The sequence below is a fragment of the Nycticebus coucang genome, chromosome X (assembly GCF_027406575.1).
Source record: "Nycticebus coucang isolate mNycCou1 chromosome X, mNycCou1.pri, whole genome shotgun sequence".
Classification (NCBI taxonomy): Eukaryota; Metazoa; Chordata; class Mammalia; order Primates; family Lorisidae; genus Nycticebus; species Nycticebus coucang.
The window spans coordinates 17,157,399-17,171,755 of record NC_069804.1 but is presented as its reverse complement, the minus strand read 5'-3'; the positions used below and the strand labels follow the sequence as shown (position 1 = coordinate 17,171,755).

General features: G+C 38.6%; 1 protein-coding gene across 1 annotated transcript in view; it reads right to left on the bottom strand.

The window, feature by feature from the left end:
* Positions 1–14,357, bottom strand: part of CDKL5 (cyclin dependent kinase like 5) — a 189,542-nt gene that overhangs the window by 47,009 nt on the left and 128,176 nt on the right. The window contains exons 6-7 of the mRNA XM_053580115.1: positions 5,633–5,769; positions 418–538 (exon numbers count right to left, since the gene is read on the bottom strand). Coding sequence (XP_053436090.1) covers positions 418–538; positions 5,633–5,769 — 258 coding nt within the window. The remainder of the gene's footprint in view (positions 1–417; positions 539–5,632; positions 5,770–14,357) is intronic.

Genomic DNA, 14,357 nt, shown 5'->3' with positions numbered 1-14,357 from the left:
GTGGGGATCTGTGACTTAGGGACCACCTATAAAGCTGGACTCTGGGTTGTCTCACATTACTTGGTCTACCTGTAAGACCAAATAAATGGTCGCCTCACCTCAAAGTAAGCTTCAAAGTTCACATTTGTTGAGCTTTCTTATATCACTAGGCATTTCTACAGCTGAGAGTGGATCTGGTTATACAAACACAGAGGTCCCCTCATAAAATCCAAATATCTTTGTGATTCATCCTTTCAGTGATACAAAAGAAGATTTGGAGAGCAAACAAATTCTCATACTTCTCTTGTACTTTCAAAATATTAAATTTAAATGGAAATGTCAGTGCTTACAGAAATATTAAGATAGTAATGTGTAAAGTATTTTGTTAACTTTATTGATTTTTAAAAATATTTTCCATTTCTAAAATCTCATACTCACCTCTATGGACAATATCGTTCTTATGACACCAGTGGATAGCTTTGATTAATTGATAGATGTAACTTTTTACTTTTTCAGGTGGAACTCCATTTGGCATTTCTTCCAGCAATTCAAGCATATTCTAAAAATTAGAGCCATTAAATTCAAAAATTAGGTAGCCCCATAAATTATGTATTAACAATTTTTAAAAAACATCTTGGATAATTCATCTAACACACAGCATGTAATTTTTTTATTGCTTTGCTTTTTATGTACAGCTTTTTTCATGCTGAATCAGGATATTGCATTAAATCAAGCCTTTCTTTTATGAGAAATTCCATGTTTACTACTCCCCAGTGATGCTCCATAAAATAACCCTGTGCACTCTTCCTAAAGCTTTTCAGGCATTATTTTAGAATAATTTTAAAGGAGAAGCAATACAAAGTAGAGATATGACACTACAACATATAAAGGAGGGGACAGTCATTAACTCCAATTAACGTAGAACCACTGTGTATCTTCAGTAGAATTTTGTAATAAAATCAAGCCTTGAAAATATTTCTGGAAGATCTGGGCAATATGCTTAAAAGAAAAAAGTCTCTTAGATATGATTAATAAATTTAGTATAAAAATTAAAACAAGCTAGAAAATACTGTTGAAATAAGAACTCACAGACCTCAAATAATTTAATAATCAAAATCTTTAGTTTGGAGTTAGAGACCATTCTAACTAGAATTCATGCAAAAAAAAATTTTTTTTTGAGACAGAGTCTCACTATGTCACCCTTGGTAGAGTACTGCAACATCACAGCTCACAGCAACCTCCAACTCCTGTGCTTAAGCGATTCTCTTGCCTCAGCCTCCCAAGTAGCTGGGACTACAGGTGCCCACCACAATGCACAGTTGTCATTGTTGTTTCAGCTGGCCAGGGCTGGGTTTGAACCCACCAACCTCGGTGTATGTGGCTGGTGCAGTAACCCCTGTGCTACAGGCGCCGAGCCAATGCAAAATTTTTTACTAAGTAGAAACTCCACTTAGCCAGTCTCCACTGAATTTCCAGATTAACCAAACATTACCCGCTCCCTCTGTAAATCACAACACGTAAGGCTCACAGTATTATCATAGCTTAACTGTTTATAGGCAGCTATCCAGGACAGTATTTCTCAAAGTTGACCTGCAGATCTCTAGGGTCTCAGACCCTGCAGAAGAGGGCCCAAGAAGTCAAAACTATATTCATAACAACACTCAGGTGTCTGCCTTTCTCACTGTGTTGGCATTTACACAGATGGCACAAACCAACAATGGGTAAATAGCTGGCACCTTAGAGTGAATCCGGGCATTGGGTTCCTTAATCCAATTAACTCTTGCAGTTAAAAAAGAAAAAAAGCACAGTTTTAGGTTAGGAATGTCCTTGATAAAGCAGTAAAAAAATACTTTTACTAAACTTTGATTTTTGAGTATATGTCTTATCAAGAATCTATCTACATAACTCCCCCCAATATTATGACACTTTAAAAAAGTATATATACAAAAAGAAACCTACATAAAATGAGGTATGCACATAAAGCCCTTCTGCTGCACATGTGCCATCTTATGATGGTTGTCTTGAGGAAAAGCACTTCGATGACTGTAACGCAAGCTGAACTGGCTGGGTTATTTTGTGGAATACCTCCCTCCTACCCTAGACAGAGCTCGGGCTGGCCTTGGACTTCGGAGCTCAAGGCATCTTCCCACCTCCTCAGTCTCTCAGAGTGTTCGGATTACAGGTGTGAACTACCACACCCCACCAGGAACATCATTTTTTACTTGAAAAACTTGCAAGGATGACTAACAAACTTATTTATGTTAACAGGTAACAGGTGTATTATTTTAAAATAAATCAATGAATATTTTTTTATTGCTCGGTTTTGACTTCCAATAAGAAACATTAATGGATAAAACCCACATAAATAAAAACCTCTAGAGTTCCTAATAATTTTCAGAGCCTAAAGGAATCCTAAGATCAAAAAGTTAGAAAAACACTGCTCAAATAGAGCCTCACAAATTTTCTTTCCACCAGTTGAGTTGTATACCCATAGAGAATTAGTTGTGTTTACTCTTCTCCCCATTTATAACAGATAAATTTGTTATTTTAATATAATTAAATATCATATAAACCACTGAAATATTTTTTGTAAATTTAGAGTTGCTATTTATAGGAAAACATGTCGAATACACTGGAAAGACTTGATAAAAGAAAGCCACTAAACACACTGCCACCTAATCAAATGTGAATGAGGTAACTATAAAATATTGACAAGGGATGGGTGCTGGTTGTAATAAGCATATATAGTAAATGTCCCCCATTGATATTCCTTTGCAAGTGTTTTTGAGCTTTTGCTTCACTTTAAAGATGCACTACATATACTATATATGTAAAAAAGACTAATCAGAATTGCAATCAGGACAGCAATATGCGAAATACCTTGACCCTACCTCTAAAGAATGGTAAATGAACATATACAGTATTTGTTTCCAGAGAAAATAAAATGTTTAAAGTATGTATGAATCATTTTTTATAATTCTCTATTTGAATAGACTGTTTCAATTAACAAATACACAGAAGGCGCCAAATTCACAGGAGAAAAGGAGGACTTTGTAATGTAGAAAATGAATTGTATCTTTTATTTCATATTCCACTCTAAATTCCTCAGGGGCAGGGATATTGTCCCCCAATACCTATTCTTCCCTTACTCCACAGGAGTATGAATTTTGAGTCGAGGCCTAGCTGCCCGGAACAAAGAGTACACTTCCCCTCTGCCTTGCAACTAGTGTGGTCATGCAACTACAACCTGGCCAATGGGATGTGACAGCTAGAGCTGCCCTCAATCCAGACGTTGAGGACAAAGGCCCCATCTCAGAGGTGGTGGAGCAGCCTGCGCCCCCTACACTATGGAGCAAGGGAGTCACACTAGTCCTGTATGCCTACCTTTGTATTTGTACACGAGGGAGAAATAAACTTCTATTTTGTTTAAGTTATTGTAATCCTGACTCTCTGTTACCTATTATCCCCCACCCTACAGCATCTTTCTCCTTGCCCTCCTGACACACTGTCAACTGTTTGGCACTGCCACTGATGGGCAGGCGTGGCAGTCACCTTCCACCTAAGAACCACAGGGCCAGGAAAAGAATCCCAGGCCTGGGGATCAGAATACTGGAATTGTGGTGGCACCTCTGCCATTTAGCAGCAGAAAACACCAAATTTCCTCTCCCAGTGAGGAAACAGATACACAGAAATATACTAAATTGTATTAATCATGAATGATCACCAAGAGAACAGAAATCAAAAGGGTAAACTGAAATAGAGCTGTCAAAAATTTAATATTTGGCAGTGAACACTGCAAACTGCATGATTATTTGTGACAACTAAAAAATAAAGAGCATCTGACTTTCCCTGCGATCCAAGTATAGCCATTCTTTAAAAAAAAAAAAAAAAAAAACTTAAAAAAAAAAATCAACTTTTAGTTTTATGTTGGTAGAGAAGATACCTTAGGGAGAATACCTAAATTGACACAGAAAAAGAAACTTAAAACAGATTTTGGAAAAGAAACATAAAAGCAGTGGTTTAAAACTACAAAGAACCTTCTAGTATTTTTCAAATTTTACAAATGATGAAATTGCTATGTATGTATTTTTTTTATTTTGAAAAGGAACTTGTAAAAGCTGAATGAATCTGAGGTCTTGTCATTGATCAGTCATCTTGACAACACTGCTTTCCATTTGATAATGACAATGGCGATACTCTATCATTTATGGTATCGCAGGCATGGACTACAGCAAACATAAACCTCTCATCTGTCTTTAGAGAACAGCCCGGGAAATCAGCAGGTGCCACCTATTTACTCATAAAGGAAACTGCTAAAAGGTTTGCCTGGCTTCAATTTCTTCTCCTATTGTTAAGGTGCTTATTTAAGTTCTTAATCAACTGCTGTAGGTCATTTATTCTTTAACAACTTCCAAGGCAGGCATTATTGATTACTGTAGCATACACTTGCCTTTAGGTCATGTCATTAAAATTGTCACTGACAAGTTGACCATTTTTAAAAAAGTGCTAAGGCAAATGTGCTGACAACTACAATAATGTAGGCTTTTCTTCCTTTCTCCCAGCTTCTAGGTTCCTTACTTGTGTGTGGTTTCATGTAAGGCCTCACCTTAGGCCTCCTGGGCATCTCCTTCCTGCTAACAAAGCCAGAGCACTGGCCATTCACAAAGGGGTGCTCCCCAGCCTGCTCATTCACCACGGGGAGCTAGCTACCTCACACATCCCTCTACCTCCTACAGCATCGCTGTCAATTTACCATCTCTCCACAGAAGCCTTGTTTAGGTAATTAAAATAAATCTAAAAACTACTTGTTGAAGGTGCGGTGGCTCATGCTTATGATCCCAGCACTCTGAGAGGCCGAGGCAGGAGGATTGCTTGAGCTCAGGAGGACTTCCAGAGCCAAATGAGCAAGAACAAGACCCCATCTCTACTAAAAATAGAAAAACTAGCCAGGTGTCATGGCAGGTAGCTATAGTCTCAGCTATTCAGGAGGCTGAGGCAAGAGGATTGCTTGAGCCCAAGAATTTGACGTTGCTGTGAGCTACTATGCCATGACACTCTACCCAGGGTGACAAAGTGAGACTCTGTCTCAAAAAAACAAAAACAAAACTCAGAAGTAAATATTACTTGTTGAACATAGAGGCTAAGACTTCAGAAGCCTAATCAGTATACTGTTCAAACTTAACAGGATCTCTGCACAGTTGAATTATATAAAATCCTTAAATATATTTCAGAACTTCTTTTTTTTTGAGACCGAGTCTCACTCTGTGGCCCTGGGTATAGTACTGTGGTGTCACAGCTCACAGCAACCTCAAACTCTTGGGCTCAAGAGATTCTCTTGTCTCAGCCTCCTGAGTAGCCTGAGACTACAGGTGCCTGCCATGACACCTGGCTAGTTTTTCTATTTTTAGTAGAGATGGGGTCTTGTTCTTGCTCAGGTTGCTCTGGAACTCCTCCTGAGCTCAAGCAATCCTCCTGCCTCGGCCTCCCAGCCTACTTCAGGACTTCTAATGATTAATAACACCTTCGTTTTTAAAGTCCTCAGATTATGAGTACATTGACAAATTATACTATATAATGACACTTTCTTCCATAATGTCAGAGATAGTCCTAAAGAAAATCAGGCACATTGGCACATTGACAACTAATGACTTACTTTTTCGACATACTCAAACACCAAGTACAATTTCCCTCTCCTACGAAAGGCTTCCTTCAGCTCCACGATGTTTTCTTGCTTGAGAGTCCGAAGCATTTTAAGCTCTCGTAAAGTCGTTTCTTTGACTTCTTCATTTTCTAGAATGTAATCAATGGTGAAGAGAGTAAAATTAAAACTTTGAAACTACTGTTCAAAGAAATCCAAGAACACTGAAGATGTCCCAATTTTACCTTCCACCTTGAATACTTCTGAATAAGTAGGATGAAATATTAAATAACATTTTCTTGCTGAAAAGATTAAAAATTAGAAAAATAAACAAGAAAAGGTTTACTTGACCAGCACGAACTTGATTTTCTGCTTGTGTTTTATCATACTCCCTTTATTGGAAACTGTATGTGTAAAAACAGACTTACAGATACAACGTATGAATCCATTGTCATTTTAACTCTAACACCCTGTACTGGGGAAGAAGTTTAAAAGGGCAGTAAGGAATCAACCATACTGATGTGCAGAAGAACCTCTATCCAGCCAGCATCTGCAGCAGCTGATATCATTAAGGTGGGCCTGAAGCTTTGGCTTAGAAGAGCATTTTATTCCTCATGTGAAGGCCACAGAGTGAGACTCGGTCTCAAAAAAAAAAAAAAAAGTCCTGAAATATATTTAAGGATTTTATATAATTCAACTGTACAGAGATCCTGTTAAGTTTGAACAGTATACTGATTAGGCTTCTAAAGTCTTCGATTCACAGGCTGCATGTGAGTCACCTCGGTGAGCAGAGGTCGTGTGCCAAGCATCCACAATGCAGGTCACAGCCAAGCTGCAGCGAATTCTAAGAGTGCCTGATCGTCTCTCTGAACAGCAGCTGTTATAGGTTCCTGCTGTCCTCCTGTGGCATGTCCATCTGTCCATCCCAGATGGTGTAGCTGTTCTGGTATGGAGAACTTATGCTGAACCAATACACCCGCTTCTATACCATCAACTTCACTCAGGCTAACCTCCACAGTCATGGAGAAAGGACGTAAGTCACATTAACTCTAATGGATTAATTGGCAGGGGAGTGGGGAAGATAATTTCATTTTAAATGAGCTTTTATGATAACTTTAGACTTAGCTGGGAAATTCTAACTACCATGTTTTTATATGAATGTACCAGGATACAGATTCATAATCCCTGATCTACAACTTCAAAACCCCCGAAAACAGTCTAAAAACTGCAAGCTTTTTCTAAGTTTATGGCAAATTCACTTAGAGGCAAAACCTGAACTGACATGAGACCACTTACATTGTTTATCTCATCCAATGTGAACATTCATATGGCGTGCTACAGAAATACTACTTGATTAGGAGGCACTGTATAATATGCCATATTCCTATTTTAAAACCCAAAAGTTATCAATCCTAAAACATTTGACCATCATGAACTTGATTTTCTGCTTTTTCAATCCTAAACACTTCACCCCAAGGTTTTGGGTGAAGGCCAGAATCCCAGCTAAAGGATAGCTTCAAGTTTGAAGAAGAAAATGGAGTTTAGATAGGGGCAAGAAAGACTAATACACCTTCTAGGAAGATATGCTGTTTATACGCGGTACACAAGAGGGCCAAAGGGAGAGGGAAGATTCTAGATTTAGTGCCCAGAATTACTTCTTCAGATTATTTTCGGTCCCCTCTCCCAATTCTCTTTCAAATGTGTTTAAAGAAAAGACTATAGGCTCGGCACCTGTAGCTCAGTGGATAGGGCACCAGCCACACACACTGGCGTGGCAGGCTCGAACTTGGCCCAGGCCTGCTAAACAACAATGACAAATACAACCAAAAAATAGCCAGGTGTTGTGGTGGGCACCTATAGTCCCAGCTACTTAGAGGCTGAGGCAAGAGAATCACTTGAGCCCAGGAGTTTGAGGTTGCTGTGAGCTGTGACACCATGGTACTCTAACAAGGGTGATGTAATGAGACTCTGACTCAAACAAAAAGAAAGAAAGAAAGAAAAGAAAAAAAAAAAGAGTATAATAAAAGCTGGGAGTTTGTAGCACCAGAATACCTGTAACAAACCAGGAACATGAAGGCAATATTCCTTTGTGAACTGGTTATGTACGTGAAATATTCTCCTACTTTAGCCAGAAAGCTATTGGAGAATGCTGGGACACAGATTAGGAAAAGACAGAGAGATACTGCCTATCAGAAGACAGGAATCAGCAGTGGGAAAGGCCAACAGTGATACACAGAGAACCAGCGCGGCCCACACTAGGGAAGTCAACTGAGAAGTAGGTAGTCACAGGGCTCACGTCAGGGGAAAGAAGTGCGACAGTGGATACCACCTGGCAGTGGGGGAATATGTGAGATGCAGAGGACTTCCCAAAATGGCTTAGAGGACTGTGAGAGGACAAAGGTCCAGCTGTTCTAAAAACTGGGGCTGAGCCAGAGAAGTGGTATTCCATGACTATGAGAATGCTGTGGCAGCTCCAGGTACTGAAGCAGAGGAAGCACCACCAGTTTCCTAAAGAAGCTGGACTGGGAGCCTGCCTCTCTGATGCTCCCTCTGAGTTACTCTGGAGGTTGGGGGTCACCCAACTAAAATCCATCTATCTCTAAGAGAGTCTTGATAAGAAACAAATAATCTATAAGGAACTAATCCAAGAGGAGATGAATATACTGATTACTCATGTTCTTGTCACTGCTTGCCTTTCCATCCTCATCTCATGCCCTTCTCCTCTGCCTTCCCTTTAGTCTTTCAGTTCCCAAAATAGCCCCCAACTTGGTTCTTCAAACTTACAGCCTTTGCACTTATTTCCTAGCTTGGAATGCTCAGTATGCTACCCAAGCTTTACAGGTTTTACTTTGAATATCTCTTTAAAAGTCTCTCCCAGACCACAAAGCAAGGAGGCCCTTGTCTCTGTTACGCCTTATCACAGTACCCTGGACATTCCTTTCACAGAAAACTTCCGAACACTTTTTTTGATATATTTGTTTGCTTACTGGGTTACCATCTGTGCAGCCACCCTTCCCAAACTCAGAGCTTGAGGAGGACAGGACTAAGTTCTGCTGTTCAACAATATACACGTAAGCACCTAGGACTGCACCTGGAACGAAAAGGTGCTCAACAAACTCTTCCTCCATAAATGCTTCAACTGGGCCATGAGGCAATTGCTGCTCATATATGGCTAATTCTTCCTCATTTCAGACATGGGGGAAAACAGCAAAGGGCTGAAGAGCCATAAGCACTTTGCCCCCTCAGTTCTCAGTACGGTGCTGTCAACCTTCTCTCCCTAGAACTTTTAAAGAGCTGTTTATCAGGCAGTAAGACAAATTGCATTTATTTCCCCTTATTCATTGCTGTTCCTGGTTGTCTTCTATAGTGTGTGACTATGAAAAATGGAGGATCTAGAAAACCGCCAGTACTCAGGGTCAAGAACACACACGCACACACAAATAAAATCATTAAAAGCATCTATAAGCTATGCTGGAGTTGGGTACCAATAAATGTTTCAATGAAGTCACTAAGTTAATACAGCTGGTGCATCTTCTCTAATCAAATGCTTGGTGAATTCTTGGTATCCAAAAGCAAATGAATAAAAGGGCGCATTGTCTTATTACCAACTAGTGGCAGTTTCACTTTGCTAACAGATACAGCCTTAGAATGGCTGAATCAGAACTGCTTTAGTAAAAGGAACATTGGAAAAGGAATAGGGAGACCCAGGTTTGGGATTCAGCCTTTTATCTGACTAACAGTGTAACTTTGGGCAATCCACTTAACTTTTCATCAGTAAAATAAACAAATAAATGTCCCCCAACTCCCCAAAATCGTATGGCCATTTCCCAATCTAATAATCTATTATTTCTTTTCATTAGAATAAAATTGATTATAAGCTGAAACTCAGTGGAATTTTGGTACTTCGTTCTTACACATTATTCAAATCTATATTGATTCCATTTAACAATGGTTATAGAGAGAAGATAAAGGAATCTTCAAAAAGAAGCACAGAAAATCACCTATAGGCTTGGCGCCTGTAGCTCAAGTGGCTAAGGTGCCAGCCACATACCCCAGAGCTGGCAGTTTCAAATCCAGCCCAGGCCTGCCAAACAATGAAAACTACAACCAAAAAACAGCCAGGCATTGTGGCGGGTGCCTGTAGTCCCAGCTACTTGGGAGGCTGAGGCAAGAGAATCGCTTGAGCCCAGCAGTTGGAAGTTGCTGTGAGCTGTGATGCCACAGCACTCTACCCAGGGTGACAGCTTGAGGCTCTGTCTCAAAAAAAAAAAAAAAAGAAAGAAAGAAAATCATCTACAATTTACTGCCAAAACAATTTCATTTGAGCAGATTGTGTTTTTTAAGGAAATAAAGGCTTCTCTACTTTATGCCAGTCATAGGTATTGAAGATTGAGATAAGCACGTGAGCACTAAGAATGTAATGAATGGGAACTGGCAGGAAGCGGCATTAATTCCCTAAGCGCATGTGGAATGTGCACTCTTCATTACATGGTACATCCTATAATTTTATTTTCCGAAGTACTTTTAAGGTTCCTGGCCTGCCCTGCACTTTATGATGAAAATTGTGGCCCTAAACTATCAGATGATGAGGAAAAGGAATGCACAGTCCATTTACCGAAGTTTCTCTCCTCAGAGGTTCAGAAAGTAGCAAAAGCACTTCAGTGGGGTGAAATGGGTGAAACGAGCACAGAAAATACTGCCTTTTAATTGAAATGATCCTTGTGAATTCTTTACCTAGGCTGGCTCCTCTAGTTCACAAATGAAGAAACCAAGTCTAGAATGGACAACTTTCTCAGAGTGAGTGAACTGACATTCTACCTCATAGTCTGGGCAGAGCACAGGGGCAGTGGCCTGGTGTAATAGTAAGCTTTGGAGAGTTACAGCACCTGGGTTCAGGCCTAGACTCTGCTACTGTTTACTGAGTGGCAAAGCAGCACAGTATGAGCAGAAGAAAACCCAGTGAAGATTCTGGGTCTGCATTTTAGTTGTGGTTCATCATGCACAACCTGTGTGACTTTGGGCCTTGGGTTCATCACCTGGAAATTGGGGCTCGGGTTACACTGGATAATTCTTCCAGACATACCTCTTTATCTGTAGAAACCATACGTGCATGCTGACTGGGCTTGCCACCAGTTACCAGTGAGGGGGTTTAGCTGAATGCAGGAATAACTGACAAAGTTATGTGCAGATATTTATAAATCCCACTGAGGACTAAATGGCAGGATAGAAAAAGGATGTCAAGTAAAAACAAACCAAAAAACTGTCCTATTTCTAAAGCTTACCAGTAAGGCAAGTTAGCACATCTAAAAAATCAAGGGAGAGAGACACTAAAGTAAAAGAACAATTTTTAAGAAGAAAGATCATAGGAGCAAAAGAAATTCAAAGACAAGTGATAAAAAGAAAAATCTAAAGATGAACAGAAACTCTATTGTAACTCTATTTTTAAAGAACTGTGGGCTTGGAAAGAAATCCAGGAATAGCTGTAACCTACTTTATGAAATCACAAACCTGACATTATTGTATAGCCAAGAGGCCCCCACCCAATGGACCTTGAAATGGATATGCTGAAAAAAGTCAACCCACCCTTGTTCAAAACGATGAGGGTACCATGTTTGAGACTGCTTGCCCTGATTAAAGAAGGAATATCAATAGCAGGGCAATTCGAATGCTGGTGCTACTCTTATATCAAAAAAAGATGAGGACCCTCTAATCTTTTGAGATGAAGGGCAGAAGCACTGTGGAAATTCATTAAATCACTCCATTTTTGGACTTGAAAATAAAGTATGGTGAAATCATGATGAGTCAGAATACTCAAGTTCAGTTAATCAAATTCTTCAATCAAGGGTTGGAAATATTGTTTCAAGACCTATCTTACAGAGAAATCAGGCTCTTAAGTTTAAGAACTCAAGCTTGTGAACTTTTTGCTTTGTACCATTACATAAAATAGGAGACCAGAGTACCCGTGAACAGTATAGAGCTTTCTAATGTATGGGTAAAAGTAAGAATAAAATAAATTAGATAGACTAAATGATGATTTTCTAATAATTAAGAATGTCCATTCCAAGAGAAGTGTTCATAGAAAACATAAGCAGCAGAATATAAAATGCAAACAATTCTGATATAAACTCAGAGACACAAGCTAAATTCCATCTTAAACATGGACTGCTGCACAGCTCCCTGGCTCTGGCCTCCTCATGATGTATGGAAGCCCAGTGACAATTAGGGAAGATCCCTCTTCACCCCATCATCTGTACATTGAAGGAAAGACAGAAAAGTCCAAAGAAGCAAAAGGAAGATCCACGTGTATGTCAAAAACACTCTGGACAACAGGTTCTCTTAAAGTAAAAGTTGGACAGACGATATTTTAAATTCCTGTGGATCTAAAGCTATGCAGTTTAAAGCAGTGTCCTTGGATTATTTAATAAACTGAAGACAGCAGACACTTGCATGTGTGTGTGAGAATAATTCAATAATAATAGAAGATTATCACCTGAACATCAAATCTCATCATATAAGATAGGAGTTATAGTAAGGGTAGGAGAATTAGGCTAAATTTATAATTACACATCGTCTGAAAAGGGGCCTTTTAACTAAATAATCTGTGGTATCTTTATGGTCTGTGGTCATTTTTTTTCTTCTTCTTAGAAAATCCAAATAATGGACAGAACTAATTCCATGGAGACTTCTAGTTACTTAGGTATTTCCAAGTTTAAGTTTCTTGGAGGGAACTTACATTAACGGACAAACTTATAATACCACTGTTTAGGGTATTGTCAAGAATTCATTATCAGAGACTTTAAATTTATGATGAAGTGTCAAGAAGTAAAAGTGGCCTCTTTGCCTACTTGGCCTGGCAGTGGAGGCCTGTTCGCTGTCTAGGGTGAATGTATCCTTCTTTGTAAGCTTTCTTATTCTATAATAAACCTATCTTTCACTTCCTCAATAAACTGTTTCATTCTTGCCTTAAAAAAAAAGCAGAGTCATCTAAATAGAAAAAATTAACTAAGGAAGTGATGTCATATAAAAATTTGTCACTCAAACATTCTTCTCTTTTAACAGGAGTCTTTTATCCCCACTTGGGGTTTCAAAATCTTTTGGGGAAAATCATAGGAAATCATACTGGCTAACAACTAGTGAATAAAATCCTGAAAAAGACAAATCCAGAAGGACAGGAATATTAAAAAAATGAAGAGAAAGCTGATAAAAGCCTTTTGCGTGTGTGTGTATATATATGTTTGTGTGTGTGTGCATATATATATACATATATATATATTTTTTTTTTTTTGGAGACAGAGTCTTACTATGTCGCCCTTGGTAGAGTGTGTGGCATCATGCTCAGAGCAACCTCAAACTCTTGGGCTTAAGAGATTCTCTTGTTTCAGCCTCCCAAGTAGCTGGGACTACAGGTGCCGGACACAACACCCGGCTTTTTTTGTTGTTGTTGTCATTGTTGTTTAGCAGGCCTGGGCCAGTTCAAACCTGCTAGCCCCAGTACATGTGGCTGGCGTCCCAACTGCTGAGCTACAAGCCCGAGCCAGCCTTTTGTATATTTTTAAATGACCCTTTTTTTATTGTGTAAGTTATTCATTAGCCTAGCCTATAATTTTGTTGTAAAAATTGCTCTCCTCCCAAAAAAGATAACACTTGATTCTTTCCTCTAAGACATAGCACAATAGTTGCTATGAGAAGCTAAGTTGTGTTAACTATGAACATATTTTCATAATTTTAGTCTCATTTTACCGACTTAAAGTCCCATGATAACTTTTCATTTACAATGAACTTTTGGTTTCCATTTTAATAGAGATCTATTATTCTGGCATAACAAGGACCTCTTGAACTAAATAGTGTCTATCTTAAAATATAATATCAAAAATATTTTATATAAATTTGTGAATGCACAGGAATTTAACAAGAAAGTAGAACATTAGCATAATCTTTTAAAGCTATCGTAAGATAATATATTCTCTCACAAAATGTCCCTTGATATCATCAGTGAGAAAAAACAGATGGTCCCTGACTTACAACGGTTTGACTTATGATTTCTCAACTTTACAATGGTGTCAAAGCTATATATGTTCTGTAGAAACCATTCTTTGAGTGCCCATATGACCATTCTGTTTTTTAATTTCAGTATAATATTCAATAAATTATGTAAGATATTCAACACTTTACTATAAAACAGGCTTTGTATTAGATGATTTTGCTCAACTGTAGGCTAATGTAAGTGTCCTAAGCATGTTTAATGTAGTCTAGGCTAAGCTATGATATTCAGCAGGTTAGGTACATTAAATACATTTTCAACTTAACACTATTTCCAACATACAATGGGTTTATCAGGATGTAGCCTCATCATAAATTGAGGACTACATGGAATTGATGAGAACTATCAGACAATAAAGACAAGATTATCATGACACTTTATTATAATTGGCTGACATTTCAGATAATAAACTGAATGAGAATTAAATGGATATCCTTTACCCATAAGTGACTGTGTATACTTTATACTCCAAAAGAGTTGCTCATCACCCATATACATTTCTTTAGATTAAGTAAGACACTACTCTGGCAGGAAGAAAGGGTAAAGCCCAAAAACAAAGTACTGATCTCCCAAGGAGAGCTGCAACCAGTAGGAAAGTAGGCCTATAACAGGACTAAAGAGTTTATGAGTAATTGGGTATGTCTTCAGATTCAATCACAGAAATGCTTTGGAAGTGTCCCCCTAGAAGTAAGTGTAGGT